The sequence below is a fragment of the Cebidichthys violaceus genome, unplaced genomic scaffold, assembly GCF_023349555.1.
Source record: "Cebidichthys violaceus isolate CVI_PGR_0920_01 unplaced genomic scaffold, fCebVio1.0.p SCAF_6, whole genome shotgun sequence".
NCBI classification, from domain to species: Eukaryota; Metazoa; Chordata; class Actinopteri; order Perciformes; family Stichaeidae; genus Cebidichthys; species Cebidichthys violaceus.
This window is the reverse complement of record NW_027176816.1, coordinates 16,661,787-16,686,733: the sequence shown is the minus strand read 5'-3', so window position 1 is coordinate 16,686,733 and position 24,947 is coordinate 16,661,787. Positions and strand designations below refer to the sequence as shown.

General features: G+C 41.7%; 1 protein-coding gene across 1 annotated transcript in view; it reads right to left on the bottom strand.

Annotated features, from left to right (window-relative positions):
• Nucleotides 1-22,017, bottom strand: part of LOC137889487 (LHFPL tetraspan subfamily member 4 protein-like) — a 30,330-nt gene extending 8,313 nt beyond the window's left edge. Inside the window, exons 1-2 of the mRNA XM_068733368.1 lie at nt 20,632-22,017; nt 1,831-2,067 (exon numbers count right to left, since the gene is read on the bottom strand). Coding sequence (XP_068589469.1) covers nt 1,831-2,067; nt 20,632-21,040 — 646 coding nt within the window. The 5' untranslated portion in view covers nt 21,041-22,017. The remainder of the gene's footprint in view (nt 1-1,830; nt 2,068-20,631) is intronic.
• Between the last annotated feature and the right edge of the window lie 2,930 nt (nt 22,018-24,947).

Here is a 24,947-nt window from a genome sequence, read left to right as displayed (position 1 = left end):
TCTACATATTTTCTTCATATTATTGACCTTTGCTTTTTCAACTTTTGTCTCTCACATGGCAATACAAATGCTTTCCTGGATTGTCCATAGGTTGTCATGCAGTTTTCTTTTAGAATTTGATATAAAGAAGCTAAAGAAAACATTTATTTCTGTGAAAGAAATGTTAGCGAAGCATCGAATGTGTAAAAAAAAAAATTCAGTGACACTGTCAATGAGGTTAATCAGATAAAGACAGAAAGACACGCCCACGCTCTGGAACATCTCCAGTTACCATAGAAACCATCTCGGAGATTGGCCGTCGGAGAGAACCGAGACGTCTTATGTCACTTTTCCCTCTCAGTCTCTTTACTCCTCTCTTCTACTCTGTCTGAATATCCCTCAGTCTTCTCTGTCTCATGTCATGGATCTATCTTCATGTCTTTCACCCTCGCTCTGGTTCTGTTTGTGTTGTTGCACAGTGTGTCAAATCAAACGCACGATCCTCATGTAAGGAGACTTTTTATTGTTTGGCATTGTATCTTTTACTCTCCCCCCTCCACTGCCTTCTTCTGCCGTTCTTTTCCTCCTCTTCGTCTTTCCCTTTTCACATTGCTGAAACAATGCAATTCAAATGTCCTGACGCAACACCGTGCAAACTGTCAGAAACCCTCCGGAGGCTGGAGAAACTCTTGAACGCAACACTGATAGCAATGTGGCTGGAGTTGCTGAGGTGAGGTTGGTGTGTAGTCTTGCTTTCGATCGGGGCAAATCTTGTTCGCGTTAATTGCCTTACAGTTAAAGGGCCAGTGTGTGGCATTTAGGGGATCTATCAACAGAAGAGGAATATAATATTCAAGTCTTTTTTTTTTTTAACAATGCAAATCACCTGAAACTGAGAATAAATGTGTTTTTGCATACAATGAGCCGTTCTACATAGGGAGCTAGCCCTCTTCAAGCAGTACGCCATGTTTCACCGCCATGTGTCTACAGTAGCCCAGAATGGACAAACCAAACAAACAAACCTGAAGTCCGCCGTAGTTCTCTGACACAATTGTGAAACTGAGGTAACGTGAGCCGCAGAGGGCAAAACCATCCACCGTCTGACTTAGGTTGCTCCTAAGTTAGTGTTATTATGGTGTGGATGCAGCGGCTCATGTTATCGCAGTCTTGGAAAGCGAGATTCAGTTAATTGCAATCTGCAACCACGCTGTTCGATGCCACCAAATCCTACACACTGTCCCTTTAGGCCTAAAAATAAAAAATTGGTTGGCCAACCTAGCTCTCTCCTTAAAATGTTAATTTTAAGTGGAAAAAAAACAGCCAATAGTTATATAATATTGCGTAATAAGTCTTTTGATTGATGTGTACTATTCTTTAAATTTCATCAAATAGTCATACTATTTTTTAAATGTCTACAAAAAGCAAAATCCAGGCTAATTAGACAGTTAAACAGCGCTTGTCTGGAGGACCAAGAAGAGGACAGCCCTACAAATAAAGATGTGTGGGAGATCGTTTTCTACCAGCGTTATATCAGAGTTAGGGTAGCGACTCTCCAACAACCCCAGGCAGCCAAAGTCTTCCCACACATTTCCCAACCTCATCATTAGTCCTCATCCTCAGAGTCTTTTCTCCTGTATATAAGTAAAGCCTACTGGTTGAAAATACTAACAATAAAGCATAAATCTAACCTCCGAGTTGTTTATACAAGTATATTTTTCTATCCATGCAGAGTTATGTTAGAATGCAATTATTATTCTACCCTGCCATGCAAAACCAATGCCATTCCTTATTTTCATGTCTCCTACATGGATCATAGATTGGTGGAGAATGCTGGAGAATGCCTTCACTAACCTTTGTTGTCCATCTGCAAATCATCAAGATAGAAGTCTGTCTGCCGGTTGCCCAGGACGAAGGCCAAGAAGGAGAGGATGAGGGCGTCCAGGATGCCCATGATGGCCAGCATATAGGCCCAGCGTACAGAGCAGTCGCCCAGGGAGTACTTCCCCGTCCGCTCCCCGCACATGTCCCGGATCACCTCGGCGTCCCATCCGTCTGGGAAGATCATGCAACCCAGCACCAGGCACACTCCTGCAGCAGGACACAGAGGAGGAGAGAAGCAGGGTTAGAGAGTGGAGATTAGAGGAGCAAGATAAAGAGAGTGTAATGGAGAGGAGGGGTGGTGTTAGGAGTAAGGTTGGAGACAAAGAAAGAGAGATTCTAAACAACAGAAGGGGAAGAGGAGAAGTTGAGGGAGAAAAAAGTTGCTAGAGTTAGATTCATATTGATGAGATGAAAAATATGACTAGCTGATAATGAAGCTAGTTAGAGTCAGTTTAACACATTTAGATCATTAAATTAGATAATTATCACATCATAGATATGCAGAGCAGCATGTGACGCAGGTAGCAATCTCCACGTTGGAAAGTGTAGCCAACGTGGAAGTGCCTTAAACCTTCTTTCTAATGGCCAATGGCGACTCCTCTGGTTGCAAAATGAGGTCAGATTGTATGGAAGTCTATGAGAAAATGACTCTACTTTTCACTTGATTTATGACCTCAGTAAACATTGTAAACATGAGTTTATGGTCTCAATCTCTAGTTTCAAGTCTTCTTTAAAACAGCATGATGTTCATTTAGTAAGTTATGGTTCATTTAGAGTAAAACAGAGCATAAAGCGGGGTGTGCTTTAGGGCGGGGCTACCTTGTGATTGACAGGTCGTTACCCTACCAGAGCCGTATACAGCGTCTCTATATCACTCCTCCGCAATCCAAATATGGTCACTTCCATTCACTGGTTGCAAACAGCCAAGATGGGGATGACCTTAATCCAAGATGCCGACTGCCAAAACTACAAACTTTAGGCTTCAAAATGGTCCACAAACCAATGGACACAATGACTACTTCCACTTCTTATATACAGTCTGTGATTGTACACAGCACAGCACATAGTAAAATGTAGCATCTGCATTTAACCCAGTAGCTGTGCATTGCACAAACGAACCTGCATGCACTCACACCCACAAACAACGCGCACACAGTACAAAGCCCTCTAGGGAAATTCATGCAGGGGATTTCGACACTACAACAAAAATGGTAATCTATACTTTACACCTCTGCTCATTCATCAAAGTGAGCATCACCGGGGGAGCTGATTGTGCCATACTCCCTGCACACCAGCACTGTTTAAATAGCAGTCAGCCAGTGCCTGAGGGGCTGTAAGTAAAGCAGTGCTCCGCCGGGAGATGGGAAACATACATGGCAGACGTCACGCCGCATCTTCATCCCAGACCAGACATGTCTTTTCTGCGGGCAACATCACTTGTGGTACACATGGAAATTCAAACGGATTTGGCGTTGAGTTGAAGATTATTACGCAACGTCTGCAACTCAATTAGTGTGCAATTGTGAATATTTTGAATGCCATGTGTGCCTATTGAAGGATGTGGAGCTGCGTTCAAACACTGTAGCTGCTGTGTGGGATGAGGCATATAGTAACTGAGAGATCACGGGCCGAAATGTAGAACGGAGGAGTAAACAACGAGTTCAGACTCACTACTGATGTCGATACGGAGACGAAAGAAAACAAAAAGATTTCCATTAGCTGATGCATGTGTTAAAGTCCAACTAAATTGACAGAAGATCTTCAGTGATACATAACAATTGTTCTTTTTATGGGCGGGCCTGTGTTTGTGTTTGATTGTTTCACAACATAAACCAACTCATGCAGGTAACCAGAGCTTAAAAGCTAAGGACAAAAAGCAAGTGGTTTATTTAACTAAATAAATAACTAAGTCTGCAAACTGATGTTAGCTTCAAGCTTTTTTGACTGTTGATGTTTGTCTGGTAGCTTGTTCAGCAAGTCAGGGTCTGGACTCCTTAATAAACTACATTTTAAAGTAGAGATGCATTGATTGATCGGCTACTGGTCAAAACCGCAGACTTGTCAGTGATCGGTCTCGAGACCAAGACTGATCTCTACTACAACACTGGAGGCTCAACGCGCACTAATTCAAGTAAGCTTAAGATAGGTTCAGTAAGCTACACTGTTTAAGGTTACAGTGCTTCAATTTCGACTGCTGCTGGTTAGTTTGGTGACATAAAAAAAACAATTAGGTGGGAGGAAAGGAGAGCTTCTGTGAGTGTTGGACTTTAAGGCTGTGCAGCAACACAACTTCTCTGGCAGGCTTTAACTACTTTCCTTTGTGAACATTGGCAACACTGGCAACCTGGCTGGAAGTAGTAAAACCCCCGCAGATCTTTGTTTTTGTTTCGTTCTTTGAGTCAGCACTATCTGTTTGTACATGAGGCAACATTAGCCACAGAGTCAATATGAATCTTTTTGTGTTGTGTAGCTAAACGTGTTTGTTTCGCTGTCAACTAATGCTAAAACTGTGACTATTCAAAAGTTCAAGTGATTTGATTGGCTGTGTGCAAAAAAATTCTTTGGAGAAAAAAAACAGGAGTATTCCAAGCTTTTTCATGTTATTGCTACTGAGGTTTTGTGCCTTCATTGGACAGCTTACGGTAGGAAATACAGGGAGACAAAGGTCCGGGGCAAGAATTGAACAAGGGCAGGAAAATGTTATGCTTGTAGGGTCTGAAGGTGATGGATCTGAGTGTATTACCCTGGCAGATCAGTGATTCCCTCTGAAGACCCCGTGTTTCTCCCATCACTCATCCATCATGAGCGAATGGTGGGTGGTGAACTCGTGGCAACAGATGAGGGAGGATATCAGATTAGTCACCACCTCTCCGTGCACAGGAGAGCACCACGCAAACACGAGGAGTCGTATTTCAGGCCGAGACACACGCCGCTTGGAAAATGCGACCGCTCCTCCGACCGAATGATTGCAGGCGTAATGAGAGAATGTAATGGGAGAGAGCATAATGACGTTAACACGGTAAGTAATGAGAGAATAGAAAAGCGATGGAAGTAATCGTCGTGGGAAATCATCACAGTATTAGCTTCTTTTATGACCTTTACGCAAGATATTAGCATAGATGAGAGCTGATAAAAATCATTAACTGAGTAATGAGCGTCGGGTTACATGTTTTATGGCTTTTTGATGAATGTTTCCTCATCTGGCACGAAACTTGTCCGACGTTCTTAAGTGTAGGCTTTCTGAAAATGTGGATGCAGAGCCATGTCCTGACACTTCATCCTCCTCAACCAATCATTTCCTTTTGTGGTAAATATTAAATCTTGCTTTGGTGGAACAAACACCAAATTTTGTTCACCAGCCGAAAAGACACAAGGATTTAATGTAAATTTGTGCTTTAAAATGTTCTGAATTTAAATCTGAAACATTTCCAGAGTGAAGGTGTGCAGTGGTGCTTAGGAGTCAAAGTCGACACGTCACCACTCAAAATGCACTGCGGTACTCACACTGGTAATCAAATGTATCAACATTCAGGCGTTATTAATCAATTCAGATGTGTTACGTTCGCACTGTATCAGCGTCGCCTGTAAGTCACCAGTGAAACAGTGCTGAAAGCTACTGATTCAGTAGAGCTGGATCAGATGTAGAGAAGTCCTTTCTTTGTGTACTGCAGGGCAGTGTGACAGTAATGACCGCTGTGACATACTCTGTGCCCAACTCCTCTATCTGCCCGTCCCCTCCATCTTCAACTCAAATGTTAAAGTGGGCACCAGCGGGCTAAAAATAACCCCCCACCTTCCAACAGCCCTTTGAAGTCGTTGGGGGGGATTTCCCCCCCTCTTCCTCCCTCCCCTTTACTCTCTCAAGACACTGCATGCTGAACTTGGAAGGGAATACTTCAAAGGCGGCAAGAGGAGGGATTGAACAGAGAGGGAGCGGAGGGACGCGGAGAGAGAGAGAGCGCTGAAGAATGAAAAGGAAAAATGAGTCCTGTGAAGAAGGGGAGAGAGAGCAAGATGGCTAACTGCTGCTCCGCTCCATTATGACATTTTTTTTTCTCATCTCAGTTCTTCACTTCTCGTCATCTCTTGTCATCGCAAGCATTCGCAGCCCGTCAGCTGTTAGGAACAAGGCTTCAAAGCAGATCGCACTGATGAAAACATTCTGAAATGTGTTGCCAGGACACGTTTGTGATCCAACTAGGTAAAATGACTGCGAACCAATTTATTTATAGCGCCCTGAAGTTATTTATGGACTTATTACATAATCAGTTTGTCAAGACTTTCTTATCTACATGTCCACACAAATCTATTTCTTCATTCTAGACAAACAAATGATTACAAAAGAGGTCCTAAAATACTATCAGTGTGCTATATATATTTATATAGCACACTGATGGTATTCTGAGATTCAGTGTGAAGTATTTTTGATGGGAGCAGATCCAGGCTCCTTAGTATTCCAGAGCAGCTTGACTCTGTGTATACAGCCTTGACGCCATCTAACACGGTGTCATGCGCCCTGACTGAGTTGCTTAATTATGGTAGTATAATGCAATGTAGTGCACATACACAGTAATACATATATAAACGCACGCTGACACATCAACACCGCTTTCTCTCAAAAGCAGACCGATGCATTCACACGTGGATTTGAATGACCGTGGATCTCCAATCAAGACAAACAAGCACCCATATTGTTATCGCAATGCGGCTGTTGTTCATGCCAGCGTGAATAACTAGTGTCAAGGCTAGAATAAAGTGGTGACTCCATCATTTAGAAGCTGAGTCCACAATCCCTCCATATTTGCTACCAAGTGGACTGTACTTCCTGCCATTCTTCATGGAATTTAAATGAATGTTATGGGTACTGCTTTTGACCAAAATCTCAGCAAAGGATGATGAATAGACCTACACCTCTCGCTATAAATAAAACTGATATTTAACTGTTTATCATTTGTGTTGGGAGTATTAATTAGGTGGATGAGTGAGTGATTTTGGACACAGCCATATCATGTTGGACTTTGAGAAGAGTCAATGTCAGCTAACTCAGGAGGCATAGCGTAACACGTCAGTTGCCTGTGTAGACGGATAGGTTGAACAAAATGGGGGCTGGTATCTGTTCTACGGCACTACTGCAGATGCCCCAACAGAGCACATTTTTACATTCAGGCGACAAACCCTCCATAGTTATCATTACTCTTGGTCAGTGGGAGCAAAACAGTAAATCAGATATTGATATTATAGAGCGACAAAGTTCGCAATGGGAGGGAGTCCTGGTACGGAAAGATGGATTAACAAAATGGCAAACTTTGCCACACAAGACTGCTCTCCGTTTCCTGTTTCCTACCGACAGTCCAATGCAGTCGCCAGAAATGATGTTGTACGTGTCTGCAAACCAAGGGACACGTTGAATGTCAATGTTGTCAACGCAAACATATGTTTTATATCGGCCTCATATCACGCTTTGCAGAAATGCACAATGCCATGTGGTTAACTTTGTGAAATGATTGGTTAGGATTAGGCAACAAAACTACTTGGTCAAGGTTAGAAAAAATAATCATCATACGGGTTAAAATATTAACATACCAACCATAACAATGTAACTAGCGTAATTCAATAACAACCACCCTTCGCGAACTTTCGTACGTTAAATTACGAAACAAGCCTGACAACATCCAGTAACAATGTAACTAGCGTAAATACATTACAACAGCCCTGAGTGGACTCTCTTATGTTAAGTTATGTAACAATCATAATAACATCCCTTAACAATGTAACTCGCATAAATAAATTACAACTGCCCTTTGTTGACTACGTAACAAGTGTGACAACATCACGTAACAATGGAACTAGCGTGAATGAATTACAACCGCACTAAGTGCACTTCTTAATCAAAGTTACATAACAAACATAACAATGTTATGTAACAAGTTTAAAGGATAACGTTTACTTTTGGTTTCACATGGGACATGACCAGCAGACTTGTTGAAGGTGATGTGTTTGTTTGACCCATCCACCACCCCTGCCACCTGCCCTCAGCAGACGCTTTTCATACGCGTTATTATACCACGTAACTCATCAATAATTAGTATATCGCTCGATATACTACATTCCATGTTTGGACAGACTGTAAAATGTTGACATTTAATGTATCGTAGTGGTTTGCAGAATCATACAAAGCCAACATTTTTTCCTGGCGACTGGGCTGGACAGTCAAAGTTGTTTTCTTTTAACCACGACACGACACCCAAACAAAGTATTTCAACCCAGACCATGACCTTTCCTTGAACATAACCAAGTCATGCCGCCAGATCAGAAAATCGTTGTATGTGTCGCTCTTGAGGTCAATTACAAACAACGTGTTTCGCCTTTCAATTTGGAGGACTTGCTAACATTAGCAACCACAAGCTATTGGTCATCCTAGTGAGTGTATTGAACTCAATACATATGCGTATACATTCAACTTTTAATTTGTAAGAGTAAGAATGTTTTATCTGTTAGTTCACAAGTTACATAGTGACGCTTAAAACCTTATTCAGATTAGCGTCCCCGGTTGAGGCGATGATTAAGACGAAGTGTTGTTGCGTGCGGTTTTCACACATCTTATCCAGTAATTTAGAACATTGGTTAAATTGTTCTATATTTTTGGTGAGGCTATGGTGCAACTTCCAATGGAGAATCACATTGCCCCCCCCCCCCATTTGAAAAGCCGTTTCAAAATGATCAAAGTCATCGTGAAAGTCTGAAAACTAACAACAAGGCTTTGTTTTTAACCATACTGTTCACACCATTGGCCTCTTCATGGAATCAGTTTTGAAGTCCACCACAGAGCAGCAGAATGGAAAGGTGTGAGCATGACTCTATTAAAAGAGATCACCATGTCCAGTCTACAATGTAATAAAGCTGTCTAGACCGTGGCCTGCTGTCCTCCATCTATCTAATGGACGGCCTCCTCGCCGATGTACAGAGCTTTTATTTGGGATCAAGCCTGTTGTGTGTGTGTGTGTGTGTGTGTGTGTGTGTGTGTGTGTGTGTGTGTGTGTGTGTGTGTGTGAGTGTGTGTGAGTGATGGTGTAATGCTGAAGGGGCACTTTACAAGGATCTTGGTCCCGCCAGGGTTCACCGGCCCACTTGGCACAGATCTTTCACCCTTCTTTTCCCCTCTTTCAATCTATCTTTACACTCCTTCACTCCTTCTACCTAGTGTTAATTATCTGTGTGCTTTTTTTGTTTGAATATGAATATAATTATAGTTTAGGAATGTAAGCTGAGCTTCTGATAAACCCTTTCAATTTTATACCAAATTGTTGCCATTGCCTAAAAATTATTAAACGTAATGCCAAACTAATTTCTTGGTATTGAAAACCCAGCCTTTCCGTTCTCCCCTTTCTCTTCCTTGATCATCTCCTCACTCATCCCAGCGTTCTTCACCGACTGAGGAGGAAGCTCGCTGGCACGACTCCCGGCTATGGAGAGAGGACTGGCAGGCCTGCAGTGGTTTGCACATAACCATATAATGTGTCATCTCATCTCATCAAGTCCAAAGCATCGTTTTTTTATTGAGCCACGCAAAGCAGTTCTGTGAGATACTGAGGGATCAAAGATCGGTATACCCTCTGGCCAATCCATCTAATTCATAACTAGATTTGTTATTTGGGTGAGCCAAATGGTCAGCTGGCATGTGAGAATGCGGACAGGTTCGATCCCCACGGAAGAAATCTGTGGGGATGGGCTATCTGTTCATTTGTGTCCTAAAGCAAGACGACAAACGCTGCCGCCGATCGCCTTTGAAAACAATCCGCAAAGTACCTCCAATATAAAGCTTATCCACTGTTTATGATGAAGCTGTATAAGCTGCAAATCATCATCATCATCTTCAAAAGAAAATAGCTTGTTTAACATTCTAAAACTCCTGAAAGAGAATGAACAATCCATCTTTTTGTTAAAATTGAGGCACATACAGTACGTTACTCTGTAACGTTTACATATTAATGAGGAGCATGGATGATGTATAGTGGAGAAATTCTCCACTCATACTTCTACATCTCATCAACATGCTTCAGGGGCTTTCTCGTTCTTTCTTCTGCTTCTTTTCTTACACACACACACACACACACACACACACACACACACAGTGAGTGACAACGCAGAGAAGGGTCAAAGGAATCCATTATTCAGCTGTCAGGGTATTTTTAGAAACACCCCGGTGACTTTGGAATTATTTATTAAGCGGCTGATAATTAAAACATGTACGTTTTGGTTGGGAAAAGCCGGCCAGAAATCTCAGAGAGGGAGAGAGAGGAGAGAGAGGCAGGGATATCCCTCGGGGAACCTCTTCTCTCTCTGGCTCTCTCTCTCTCTCTCTCTCTCTCTCTCTCTCTCTCTCTCTCCGTAGTTCTATATTTAACTCGACCACTGCAGCGTCTATTTAGCTCCTGGTCCATATGTGTGCAACGGCGCTACCGCACGTTCGGAGCATGTACACATGGACGAACGACAAAACACATGTATGCCCTCTTTCCACATTTGGTAGTGCGGGAACCCCCCCCCCCCAAAAAAAAACCCCCACTAGCTCCAAACATTCTCATTAATAATTCAAATCTCACACTGTCACATACACATTTACCCGCTGTCTTGCTTGATCATGTGAACACACACATGCGTGGCCACACACACACACACACACACACACACGGAAGCATTCATACATTATGCACACACAAACCCATTCACTCGCTGTGTTTCCTTCACTTTCTCACACACACACACACGCGCTCTTGTTCGATTGCTCTGCCGCTTTCCCGTTGAAGTAAGACACATACAGTATACTTCACACTGCTTTTAAGAACAACAATGGACAAGGCGGGTGGTCCGTGTGTACACGTGTGAACGAGTGAGAGAGTGACAAAGAGCAAGAACAGAGAACGTTGCTTATTTATCAAACACTGTGTTTCTCCTTTTCAAAATGAAGAAGTTCATAAGGATTTGTTAGTCTGCAAACTAAACAACAAAACTGTCTGCAAAAAGGGAGTCATTATGTTTGGGGTTATCAAGTATTTATCAGTGGGGGAGGAGGTATTCAGATCCTTTACTAAAAGCAGGTGGCAACCTGAAGTAACTGAAGCCAATGCGTAAGTGTCTTAAAACATGCATTCTCTCTACTGACCAACAGGGGGCGACTGTGATTGACAGGTCGCTGATGCTACCAGAGCCGTATACAACGTCTCTACGTCACTTCTCCGCATTCCAAATATGGTAACTTTCGTTCAATGGTTGTAAAAAAGCCAAGATGGCGTCGACAAAATCGTTGAACTCAACTCTTTATAACGGCAATTCATAATCTAATGGGTGGTGTCGCGATGACTATGTCCACTTTTTATATACAGTCTATGACTTAAAGCTACTACAAGGAACTTTCATTTTGTCTTGATTTTGGCGGCTCCCTGTGGACAAAAGCAGTAGCGGTTTCTGAGCACCAGACTCCTTTAGAAAACCTTTTGTTTTACTGGAGATGTGCCGCTCAGTCCTGGTTCTGGTTCTCCCGTGCCTCCCTTCCCTCCAGCGGGCCCAGCGATACGGCCTGGGTCTCCAGCAACATGGCATCGTTGTACAGGGTAAAAACACTAATACCACATTGTAAAAATACTCTGCTGCAAGTAAAAGTCCATACGTTTTAGCATCAAAATATACTAGGTACCAAATGCAAAAGTACTCTTTCTGCAGAATAGCCCATTTCAGAATACTACATAAAAGGACAATGCATAAGAATTATTGATGCATCTATGTGTTCACTTTTATGTGATAAATATTGGGCTCATTTGAACTATATTATACACTGCTGGGTAGCTTAATCCATAATAATGCATCATATTTTAATTGATTGAGTTGTATTTTGTTTTTGACTCTGCAAGGTAACTAGTAACTGATGTTGCCAAGTAAATGTTGTGGAGTAAAAGAACACAATATTTCCCTTAGAAATGTAAAGGTATGAAATAGCATTAAATGGAAATACTCAAATAAAGTACCTCATATTACATAAGTACTGTACAATAAGTACAGTGCGTGAGTAAATGTAATTCAGTTTTGTTCTGGTAATAATAGACCTGCATCTACAGGAATTGTTTTCATATTGGACCATTCAACACAACACACACAAGATCTTCGATCAATGCCGACGTTCTGTACCAAAGCAGGATGTAGTTTTCCCTTTATGTAGCGAGGCGAAAAGCTAAACGTGTGATGGTCAGGGAGATGGATGGATGTGTTGCTTTCATGCAGAACACTGACACTTGCACCCTGTCACTTACATCAATGTCACACAAAGAATTAGTTAACTGTAACTACGATCTTCCCTTGATCTTAACAAAATGTTTTAGTTGCCAAAACTAAACCATTCATCTGTATCTGCAGATGTAGTAAGAAGTGACTTTTGACGAGAGTCCAGGGTGCAACGAAGTGTCAGAAGTAAGATTTAAGCAAATTTTCCGTTCTGCATTTGTTGGAGACGGAGCTGCTCTGGAGGCATCTAGCATCTAGTGTGGAGCCGTTGGCTAATAATGTGACATATGGATATGAATATTAATGTAAATGTGCACTGAATGTGATGAGTGCAGACAAGTGAGTAGGCCACTTAAAGGAATCAAAAAAATTTAACAAATACATATTATAGGGAATTATAAGGCATGATTAGTTACATCGACAGATGATATAGAGTTGATCGCCGACATTAAGTGTCACTATGCTGATTCACAGATATGTTGCCACTAATTAACTATAGTCTGTTCTTAAGGAATATATCATTGTCTGTTCATTAATACGCTTTTCTTAAGATTTGTGGAGGCACAGATCTTAAGAAAAGCTAACATGGTAGAATTACAAATGTTGCTGGTAGCGGAGTCATTTTCAGAGACTATTCATAAAGCATCCACGTCAGGATCACCACGCACCGTGTTACTGGCCTTTACTGCTACTTTACCACCGAGAAACAAGCGGCAATGCCATTTATAAATGCTTTGTAAGGCACAGATAGTCCTCACTTTAGATGAGGTCACACAAAATACTTAACTAACGACTAGTAACTACCTGAATCTATCATTTATAAAGTATGAAAACATAATCACGAAACACATAATAGACAAGCTTATTAATCAAGAATAAAACATGTATAACTGTTGTTGTGAATTGTATACTAATGAGTGTTAATGTAGGAACAATGCTTTACAAATGATGAATTAAGTAACTCATACTTAACTAATGCTTCATAGTGTGTAGTTATTATAAAGTGTTACCAATACCTTTGTGTCTTAGAGAGTCTGTCCACCTGATTTTATTAAAACATATTTTTGCAGTTGTATAGACTGTAGCATAGAATCCATGAAAAGATTTAAAATGGGACACGGATATGTGTCATTTACAGAATTCTGCCACTTGTGACTCAATTTTGTCAAATGAATCAATCTAAACAATTAAAACTGTTGTTTAATATATTTCATGTCACAGTAGTGTGAAACCCAGGGCTGGTCAACTCCCCCGACCTCCCCCCATTAAACCCACTATTGGTAACAGCTAACCAAATTGCATGACAAGCTCTTAGCCACAGATTAATTACTATGCTACTACTAAATTACTATTCTTATCAAAACAATTAATCAAATTGCTATGTATAATGTGAAAAGTTTTGCTCGCAATGACAGCTCCAGTCAAAATTATTACCCACAGTCCACCTGAGCTCTACAGAGCTTCTGGCTCCTTCTTTTGATTTTGTGACCCCCCAACTCTGCTCTCATCAACCCCATTTCTGGACGCAGCAGGCAGCAGTGCACTCACTACCTGCCGCTTTTTTTTGCAACTAGTCAGTGAATGTAATGGAGCAATTTCGCAGCTGAAGATACAGATGTATCCCCTCAGGAGTTGGTGGAGACCAAAAATAGAGCTAAAAGAGAGTGAACTTTGTCAGGTGGCCACAAAAAACTGTTCCGCACAAATGATAATGTTCATATTTGTGTGGTGCGAGTGGTGTCTATAGGGGACTGTTTTGTTCATTTCATAAGGTCATGTGTTTTCAGATTGATCCGCTACCCCAAAAGTGGCCCAAACAATGAATGATTTAATAGCTTTAATAATATAATGCCAAACATGATGTCCAATCCTTTTAGCATTGGATGGTTTTTCATTCACGCTCTCTATTCCTCCAAGTTACTATTTCCATCTTTTTTTCTCTATTGCTTTTATACACACACACACACACACACACACACACACACACACACACACACACACACACACACACACACACACACACACACACACACTCAAACCAACCATTCTCTGACAGGTCGTTTCTCCCAGGACAGCTCCTCCCCTGAGCCACGGCCCATGTCCTGCTTAGTTCTGTTTAATATTGCAACAGACAGGGAAAGACGTTAAGGAGAGATGGAGGCATGAGCTGATGGCGGATAAATAGAGAGTCATCAAACTGCAATGGCTTGTGGTTCACTGAGCTTTCCTGTGGTACCTCAGTTCTGCTGGAGGGATGGAAGGAAACGATACGGGAGAAGAGACGGGGCAGGAGATAGAGAAGATGGGCGAAGTGAACAACATATAGACACAAAATAGATCTCTCTGTCTCTGTGAAAATCTGGTTTCTTACACTAAATTAATTTTGTTCAAAAGAGCGAATTAAAAGTAAAGCTCTAGCAGTTTTCCCAGGAGCATTTTTTTCTTTTCACTGAATTAATCTAAATCCAAGCAAAGATGCGAGCGGCGAAGCTTTTCACAGACCTTGGGTGCTTTTGGGAAATCTAGCCCTCCACTTGTTCTTTTCCTGGGAGGGAAAATTCTGCTTAGTCAAGATTCGAAGTGTAAAAAGAGCCCATTATTCAATTTCCCATGGAGGTGTGACATAACTTGGGGAAGGTATGAGGAAAGTCACCTCTTAGTAGGTTTCTGTCGATTCGCCAATAACCCGAACCATTCCCGCTTTTAGCCACATTTGGTTTGTTCCTTGCCCCGCTGACTCTTATTATTGTTTACAATTTGTTTTGTTTTTCACTTTTAATCCTCCTTCTATTAAACTGTAATCTTGAATGAGGAAGTAATAAAGACCGCTAAATCACACACTGCATGAGGGAAGGTAGATGGGTCCAACAACCAGCGATCTTTCATTCAGTTCGTCCATGTGTGAAGCGGGAAGTCAACATTGATGTTTTTGTCACAAAACTTGCCTACTTCAGTAATGGCACTTCCTGGTCATTTTAACCCAAACTATGATCAATTCCAAAACCTAAACAAGTGGTTTTGTTGCCTAAACCTAACTGAGTTTCCTGTGAAGACGGAAGTTTGTATTGAAAAGACCGTATGCATGTAACGAGCACAAAGTTGACACGTTTTGCCGGCTTTCGTAGGAAAAACGCATGAAAAATGAGGAAAAACTTTTCATAGGATATCATACGAAGTGTTTTGTGAAGATATGTTGATAAAATGGTTAAAAGAGAGCATGAGAAAGAAGTTCAAACCCTGTCCAGTTAGTACGCCATACAACCTGCAAATCTAGCTTTGTGATACAGGCCTTTGCTGCAGCAATTTTGCAATCAATGCCTCTTGTATTTCTAACAGCAGTGCAGGAGCAGTGCAGGAGCAGTGCAGGAGCAGTGCAGCATGCGTGCACGAGTTTCTGCTAGTGGCTTATTCATTTTTTTTCCAGACTCTTTCATTGGCTTGGTTTTGCTTAAATGTCCAATGTCTAAGCACAATATTGCTTCTTTTAGGCCTTTTAGTAAATATGCACACTCTTTATTGCAAAGAGTTATGAGTGCCATCGTATAGTCCTTTTTTCAAGTGCATTAACCTTATGGGCCAACTTTGGCCCATTTTCAGCTCATGGAAGCCAAGACACACTGTGTCACTTTGCTCTGCCAATAGGTCTGTGCCCCAGTGTTTTGGCCTCGGTTTCAATCTTTCATTTGAATAAACCAATAAGTCCCATTAGTTGACCACAATATTGATTTTTTTAGCGTACTTGTTGCTGAGTTTCCCTAATTTGAGAGAACCATTCACTTAGAATTCTGACATGTAGCTACAAGAGTAAAACCGCTGTCCTATGTGGACGTTAAAACTTTACTGTAAAGCTGACACGAGGGTAAATGGATGAGGACATTTTCATTGGGTGAACATTTTGGTTTCACCTTCCTGTTGCAGTAGCATGCTAACCATCGCGATCGGGGTCCTGAAGGGCTCCCTAATTGACACTCTCAGTCCATTTGGTCTGTATCTCAGCCACCGCCGGTCCAAATTGGCCCTTGCTGTATTTGCTGTGGTATACTCTGGCGCTGCACGATGCCAGGAGACCTGCCGCGACGCCCAGCAGGGCAGAGTGGATGATTAAACTATCATCTCCAAGGTGGCGAGCAGCATTAGGCTGTCTGCCAAGCCCATTAGACACTTTACCTCCACCACACTGGAATCCACTGGAAAGACAGTAGTTAAATTTCACAAACTCGGACATGTACACCCAGATTAAAAGGAAGGCAAATATCAATTTAGATTTAGAAAAAAAGAATGGAGGTATATTTTATTTCAGTCAGCACTGTGAATATGTGGGAAGTCAAAAATGTCCAAATCTAGAAGACATACAGTTACTTTTCCAAGATTTAATTTATGCTATTGTGAAGATCTAGTCATGTAGAAGGCAATACAGTTTGTTTAATATATACTGAGATTGAAATTAAGTTATTTAGTTGAGATGTTTCCCATGCAAGATGTTTTTGTTGAGAACCCTGACAATAAGAGTGAAATTTACATCATCAGAAGCAACAGATACACTCTTATTCTAATCTACTAGTGCAGACTCTTTGATGGGCATGGTCAACGGCGTGCTGGGAATGGGCCGACTGTTTGGCGCGCCTGATCCAAGTGCTGGGCCGTTCGAAGTGCATCCCCAATTGAAGCGGGCCGATTTCTTTGGCCCCGGGAAGTGTCCTTGCAGCGTTGCCGAAAAGCGCTCATCAGTAGTGACCTCAGGGTAAGTGAAGAAGCGTTCGGTTGTAACGTTAGCATGTTCAGCATCCAGCAGCAAAAGGGAACTGCAGTCAATGAGCCGCCGCTCTGAAGCCCCGCCCCCTCTGCTGCGAAGAGCGCTGTCACTTATTGCTAGTTAGTTTATTAATATTGAACGTTTTGCGCGTCCATATTGCACCATATTTGACACAGCATGTCTTTGGGCCCCCAGCAACACATGCACCAAGTTTGAAGTAGATCGGATGAACGGTTCTTGAGATACGCGAAGGACACACAGACGGATAGACAACAATATATTGAATTAAGTTACTGTTCATAATTTTTGATGTACAGGGACTTACCCTGTATATAAAAAAACTTACAAAATTATGCAACTCAACTGTATATTACTTAATGTGTACTTCTACTTCAGAGAAAAACATGGTAGTACTACATTTACCTGACAGAGAGATGTTACTGGTTACAAAGCAGATTCAGATTTTACTGATGAAATATCAAAATTAAAATTGTATGAATTCATATTCTTAAAACTATCCAGCAGATAGTGAAAAGCTTCACGTTTCACTCTTCACTAAGAAGTACAAATTTGAAGTACCTAACCCCAACCCTAACTTTTACTGTGTATACAGTATTACTAGTTTCACTACTAATAGTTAATAGTTTTCCTTCAGCTCAGAGAAAGTTTTGAGTACTATTAATAAAAGTGTTAATATATCATAATATCATTTTAAAATAATTTGTAATATTTTCTCATGCAAGAAAATTACCATTTAGATTCCCAGTATGTGGTAAGTTTATCCAAATAAATATCAAGCCAGTTGGGAAGTTTCCTGCCATTGTTTTTGGTGTTTTGAGTCACTCGAATAGTCTTTGTACATTTTAACAGTTAAAAGTAGCTTCGCCTTGAACAGCTACAACAGCCCAATGTTACGTTACCATATACAACAAAACTGTATTGTCTGGGAAACATATTTTCTTGTCGCATTACGTTTGTTTTTGATGTATCACAAATACTTTTTGAATGATAATCTGTGGAGGTCTGTGTAGGGAAGAGGACGGGGTGGGTGGGTCAAACAAACACAGGACTTTCACCCAGTAGACAGCTGTTTGTGTCCTGTATGAAACTAAAAAAACAGCTTTGACTTCTTTCAATGTTACTTTTAAACGTTACCTACATAACTGAAGTTACATAACAAAACCTACACATTTTCAGCCAAATCATAAGTTTTTACTAAACATAATCAAGTAGTTTTGTTGTGTCTATTCGCATGATTGCCGCGACTTTGTATGTAATCGTTCCACGCAAAAATGTTCGCTTTGCGCTTGGTGGGAATACCCCATTACATGCGGGAGTTTTATTTGTAATGGGGGCATTTTATGCTGCAGCTTTGCTACTTTTGCTACCTCTGTAAAGGATCCACCGCTGCTTTTTTTTACTCAGTGTCTCATTTGATTAATGGTTTGTGGAAAGACCTGGGTTCAATTCCTGTGAAGTCATGAAGATTTATAGAAAAAAAAACTGTACCTCCGCTATTCTGTCTAATTCATGCTGATTGTAGAGCACCAAAACCCTTTCGACACACTCGGCAGAACAGAGCACGGAGTGGGCAGATGAGGATGAGGAAAGGAACAATACAGGAGGAAAAAAAGTGCTGATCTCCCTCTCACTCTCTCTCTCTCTCTCTCTCTCTCTCTCTCTCTCTCTCTCTCTCTCTCTCTCTCTCTCTTACCCTCTCTGTCTCTCCCTTCCTCTCTCCCTCCCTCTCATTTAGTATGCTGACTGTTTCCATACAGAAAACTGACTCCCACGCTATTCTGCCTGGCCTATTTATCAAATTGATTGGCTTATGAAGGAGTCGGATACATACAGGAGGCTCACTAGAACTGTGCATATGAGAGAGATCGTGGTAGGTGCTGCTCTGGCTGATCAGAGGTTAAGTCCTGCTGACGTGGTCAGTTTACTCTCTCGGCCACGAGATGTTCGAACAGATAACTGGGGATCAGTGTCATTTCAAAAAAGACAGTAGCAATAAATCAGACAAGAATGTTCCTGTGCGGGTTATTTAGGATAATCAGTCAATATGAGCATCAGAGTCTTTATCCTGAAAGTGGAATAAAACTTAAAAAAGTCAAGAAAGAAGAGCTGAAGTAATTAGTTGAACAATCAATTAGTTAGTTGATCGTCAATCATCTGCAATGATTATTTCTAAATTGATTCGTCAAGTAATTCTTCAAGCAAAAATGGCAACAAAAAAATAGGATCTGATTCCAAATGTCAATATTTGCTGGTTCTCTGTGAACTGATCATCTTTGAAAACAAGATATTATGTCACCATGGGCTCTGGGTACTTGTGATATACATATTTTATATTTGCTTGTTGATTTAATTGATTATTTATCGAGTAATCAACTTATTTTATTGATTTATTTTTTAAAATACGTGTTAGTTTCCCCCCTTTACAGTACACAATAACGTTTGTAGATGGACTATTAGTAATCAAATGAAACCTGAATTTGACCCATATAATATTTTTGGTTGTTGTTGATAATGTATTGTTATTGTTATTATACATCCTATCTTGTTTAAATACTTTGTCATCAATATTACATAGTCATATCTCATGTATATTCATTTTGTGTTCTCGATAATATTGTGAAATTATAATATTGTATGGTGGAGGCTTCAAGTAAGCCCCGTGGCTTTTCTGCATCTCCCTGCACAGTGACATTATTTTTCTTTGTTGTGTTTGTGTATTTTTTTGAATTGTGCAAAATAAACTCAACTAAATATTGGTACTGTTAGTGACTAACCATTCCCTATCATGTTATCTCATGTTTCTCACACAACACCACCTCCATACGGGTCCTACAGCTCTGGCACCTCCACAAACCTAAACGTGTCAAAGTTACACTTGTCGCCATCGCTAAAGTTGTATTGTCCGTGAAGGTAGCACTGTAATCTGCCCACGAGAGCAGAAGACAAAAACATCACCGTCCTAAAAAAATAAAAATGTATATGTAATCCAATCGACCTGGATTCACTCCATATCAAACAGCGACGTAAGCCTCAAACGGCATCACATCACACCGCCTCGTGCACGGCGAGCTGCGAATGGATGAACGAATGACATTTGCATCCATTAAAAAACATCCTAATTAACCGCAACAGAACGTAGCCTGCGCCAGTTTAAACCGAAGCGTGTTTTTCACGCCAATAGCAAACCTGCCGCACAAACACCTTTTTTAATCTCACGTCCACCCGCGAGAACTCTCACGCGATACGACATTTCTACAGGAGCGCGAGCCGGTGCCACTCTGGCACACTGACCTCAGAAGTCCGTGATGATGTTTTGATGATGTCACACCAGTTAGTCTCTCACGCGGACGGGGGGGGGGGGTTTGCAATAATTCTATGTATAGTCTGGAATAAGAATATTATATGTATTTGAGCTTCTAGAGACCTACAGATTTTGGTGGATCAGGGACTGAACAAGGTGTCAATGCAGCAGTGAACTGTGGGTAAACAGATGGTCTGATCAATCCGGTTATCGGAAAGTAGAATGCACTCATATAAAAAAATGCATTCATAAAAGATGTCAAATTGTGATACAACACCAACACCCCTGTATGTGCTGCAAGCTGGCGGTTCGTGCAATTAAACCAGAAGGGTCATCTGAGTTTAGGATGGGGTTTCCCCACTCATCAAAGGTCTTGATTTTTTTTTTTTAAATGTAGGCTAAGTGACAAGGTTTGCCCTACCGCACAGCAGCTGCATCCAGGCGCAGGTCTTGTAAACGGTGGAGGTGTTACAGAAGAAGAAAAGCGCCATGCAGGCGATGCAGCCGAGGATCAGCACCATGGAGAGCAGCACGAACACCGCGGCCGCCTTGAAGGCGCCGGACGGGATGGAGGCGAAGTCGGCGAAGCTGCCCGCGCAGGTGAGCTCCCGGCTGGGCGACGGCCCGGCGCCCACGCAGTAGTGAAAGAGACCGAAGTAGCCGGTCTGCGGCGTGCTGACGCTGTCACCGATCCAGTAGGGCTGGATGAACACCACCACGTTGACGATGGCGAAGCAGATGGTGAAGATGGCCCACAGCACGCCGATGGCGCGGGAGTTGCGCATGTAGTTGTCATGGTAGATCTTGGAGGCTTCTTGGGAAGGCAACATATTTGGTTTTTTTTTTTTTCTTCTTTCTTTTTTCTCCTCGTATCTCTCTTTCCACCCCCCAGTCCTCCTCCTTTTTTTAGACTCTTACAGGAAAAATCTTTTAAAAATGCCCCCTCTCACTACCCCGATTTTTTTTAGTTCTCCAGATATCAAAGCGCCCTAAATTTCCTCCACACACACACTTTGGCTACCTCCTATGTGGCTGTTAAAGGCTTTTGAAACAGGCCTACATAACCACACGGTTAAAACGCAACCTGCAAATATGTGCGTGATATCACGAGGTTAAACATTGTAAAAAAAAATAAAATAAGTGAGGGGAAAATGCTACATTGAAGCAATAAAAAAAAACAAAAAAAAAACATAGCCTACCTATACCACTAATGAATAATTGACCGAGACCAGTGATTCAACATTGCCGTCTGAGGCGCGTCTCCTCGGGGCTACACCATGAATGATTGAGAACAAAAAAATATATTTAAAAAATCCATCCAGACAGGATTTTTCTTTTATTTCACAGTGGGCGGGTGGGTTGGTGGTTGAGGGGGGGTTAAAGCTGCGGTCCTTCCTCATCCATCAGTCCAGGTCCGTCTCCAGGGTGTCCTTTTATATTTACCATCCGTGGGATGAGGACGCGCCGGCCGTGGAGCCCGTTGTTACCGTTACCGAGGCATCCGCAGGGGTGCTTCCCCCCTTTTTTTCCCCTCTGCTCGCCTTCAGCGTCCGCGCAGCATGTGTGTGTGTGGGGTGGGGGGTGGGGGGGGGGGAAACGAAAGAGGGTGGGAGAAGAAAAAAAAAAGAAAAAAAAACCGAGAACAGGTTTTCAGCGGGAGCCCTCTGTCAAATTTCAACAGTCCTTTCTCGTAAATCCGACATCCTCCACCGCCTCGACTCCATCATCAGCATGTTTCTTTTTCTTTTTTGTCGTAGCCGTATCCAGTGTGTCTCCGCTCTCTCCCTCTCTCCACCTCTCTCTCTCTCTCTCCGTCCTCCTCCTCCCGTTTCCCTGCGCCCCCCCCACCGGAAGATGCTGATTGTACTGATGACAGCGACGGAGCGCGTTCTCGTACGCGCGAGCACAGCAGTAGCAGTAGTAATTGTAGAAAACGGGGATCAAAGCGCGTCTCCGCTGATGAGGCGTTTTCGTGACAGACACGCGTGAGATCATATACGTTTCCCCCAATGTGAGAGGATGCGCGTTCACTGTGCGAGATGAAGCCAATCCTGAAATCCTGAAATCCTGAAATCAAAAATACTTCTGGTCGTATTATATTAGCTCCTGATTAGCGAATGCAATATGGTGCTAAAACTGCTGTAACTTATTTAATCGTTTTGTATGTAAAACCTGAACGTAACCCATGCCTGTAGTGCAGTAAAAATAACAATATTGTCTCTGAATGTAGTGAAGTAGAAGAATAAAACTGAAACACTCAAGGAAGGTAAAATTGTACATGAGTAAATGCAGTGTTTTCATTCAATTTCACCACTGCATCTGTTATGCTATTACACGTGAGATACTGTGGACCACATCTGCCTATAGTTTATATGAATTTGGTGTTTTACGTGTGAAATAGATTTTTGTTTCTATACCAATGACGTCTTTCTTAATAAACATGAAAAATAAGTGGCTTTAGCATGGAAATGATCACGCATGCAACAAAGGTGAATGGTGTGCACATCCAGTTGGGTACAGGTCATATATTCAAATCAACGTTGTCAGATGATCAGAGCAGCGGCCATTTTTATGTGTACCGTTGCAAATGCGACATTTGCAGCGGGGCTAACTTCCTTATTAACTAACCCGACATACAGCAAGTTGTGAGGTTTTGCAGTGAATTAGTAAAATTTAACAACACAATGCTGCACTGACACACTCTTGTCACACCCTGTAACCAGTGTAGCATTAAAGTGTTGTAGAATTAGTAAGCTGGCTAGCCAGGTTGGCTCATCTTCAGTAACCAGTGGTGGAATTCACACTTTAATGCTAACATTTAGTGTAACTGTAATGCTACACTGGTTACAGAAAATGAGAAGAACAGTGGGCTGAATGCCAGGGGTAGCTCTAGGTCTCGGTCTAGGGTCCAAAAGGTTTTAAGGTCATACCGCCTCACTACCAATCCAGAGAAGGACAAGCTAGCTAGCTAACTCGCCAGCCGTCTGTCTCCGGAGCTGCGTTTACTCTTTTCCTGACAACACCTAATGGCCCCCACTGATGTTTAAAGTCACCATGACTAACTAACAATCTCCATTTTCTCTTGTACAACTCTTAATGACCGAAGAAAACAGTTCAATATCCTGTTCTATTTCTATAGGTGCAGGACAAAATCAGCAACAAAGGAAGAGGAAGGAAGTTTTTGTAAATGCAATGTTTCAAAGTTGCAATAGTATATTAATATTACTTTTTTTTCATTTATCGCATATCGGAAAATCACATGGCTATGTGTACATTTATGGCGTTCCACAAGATAAACATGGATCCTCTTCTGCCAGAAACATCAATGTTGCAATGTGTTTCCTTGTCATTGTTTTCAATATAATAATATGAATGAAAATCTAATATTTGCGAATTAGCATTAACACACAAATAACAGCTTGATGGGAATGTCATTAGTTTTGCAGATATTTGGTCATACATCAAATTAGTGGGCAAATCAAAATCTTTACATGGTGACAAAGTTAGACACAAAAGTTTACCAAGGTTATTAGAATGCATCCTGATACATAAATGTCTGAGCCAAATCTTGTGGCATTCCATCCAATAGTTGTTGAGACCAGACGGCAGCCTTTGTTTCTGCCGATTGAAGCCAATGTAGAAGTGTCTTAAAACTTGCATTCTCTCTACTGACCAGCAGGGGGCAACTCCTCCAGTTGCAGAAATTCGTCATATTGTATAGAAGTCTTTGAGAAAATGACTCTACTGCTCACCTGATTTATTACCTCAGTAAACATTGTAAACATGAGTTCATGGTCTCAATCTCTAGTTTCAAGTCTTCTTCAATACAGCATGATGTTCATTTAGTAAATTATGGTCTATTTGGAGTCAAATACACCATAAAGCAGAGTACGCTTCAGGGTGGGCTTATTGTGATTGACAGGTCGCTGCAGCTACCAGAGCCTTATACGGAGTCTCTACGTCACTTCTACGTATTCCAAATATGGTCACTTTCAGTTGCAAAAAACAACAACATGGCGACGACAAAATCGCTGAACTCGAGGCTCCATAACGGCGGTCCACAAACCAATGAGTGACGTCACGATGATTACATCCACTACAGTTTATTGAAGGTATACAACATTAGCTGCAACGTTTCAGAGAAAATCACATGGTAGCCCCGCCCTAAAGCATACTCCTCTTTATAGTCTATTTGACCCTATATGGACGATAATTTACTAAATGAACATCATGCTGTATTGAAGAAGACTTGAAACTAGAGATTGAGACCATAAACTCATGTTTACAATGTTTACTGAGGTAATAAATCAAGAGAGAAGTAGAGTCATTTTCTCTTTATACAATCAGTCTTCTTTTTGCAAACAGAGGAGTCGCCCCCTGATAGCCATTAGAGAGAATGCAAATTCAAGGCACTTTAGAATTGGCTTCACTTTTCAGACCCGGAGGTTGCCACCTGGTGTTCTGTTATCACCAGATGTTGCATTAACTGTTGAAGCCTTCATTCTCCATCCATTAAAAGCTCTGTTTCTCACTCTGCACCTGCACCTAGCACATTTATGGAAAACTATAGGCCAAGACAGTCGTTTGCAAGGGAGTGTATGCTTTAGAGGTGGAACATACAGAGACTTTAGCGTTAGATTATCACTGCGGGGCCCTCAAGCAAGTTGTGTTTGAGTTTGACAAAATAAAACACGTCAGTGGAGATCTCAGAGGACCAAATGCACATTCCCACATGTC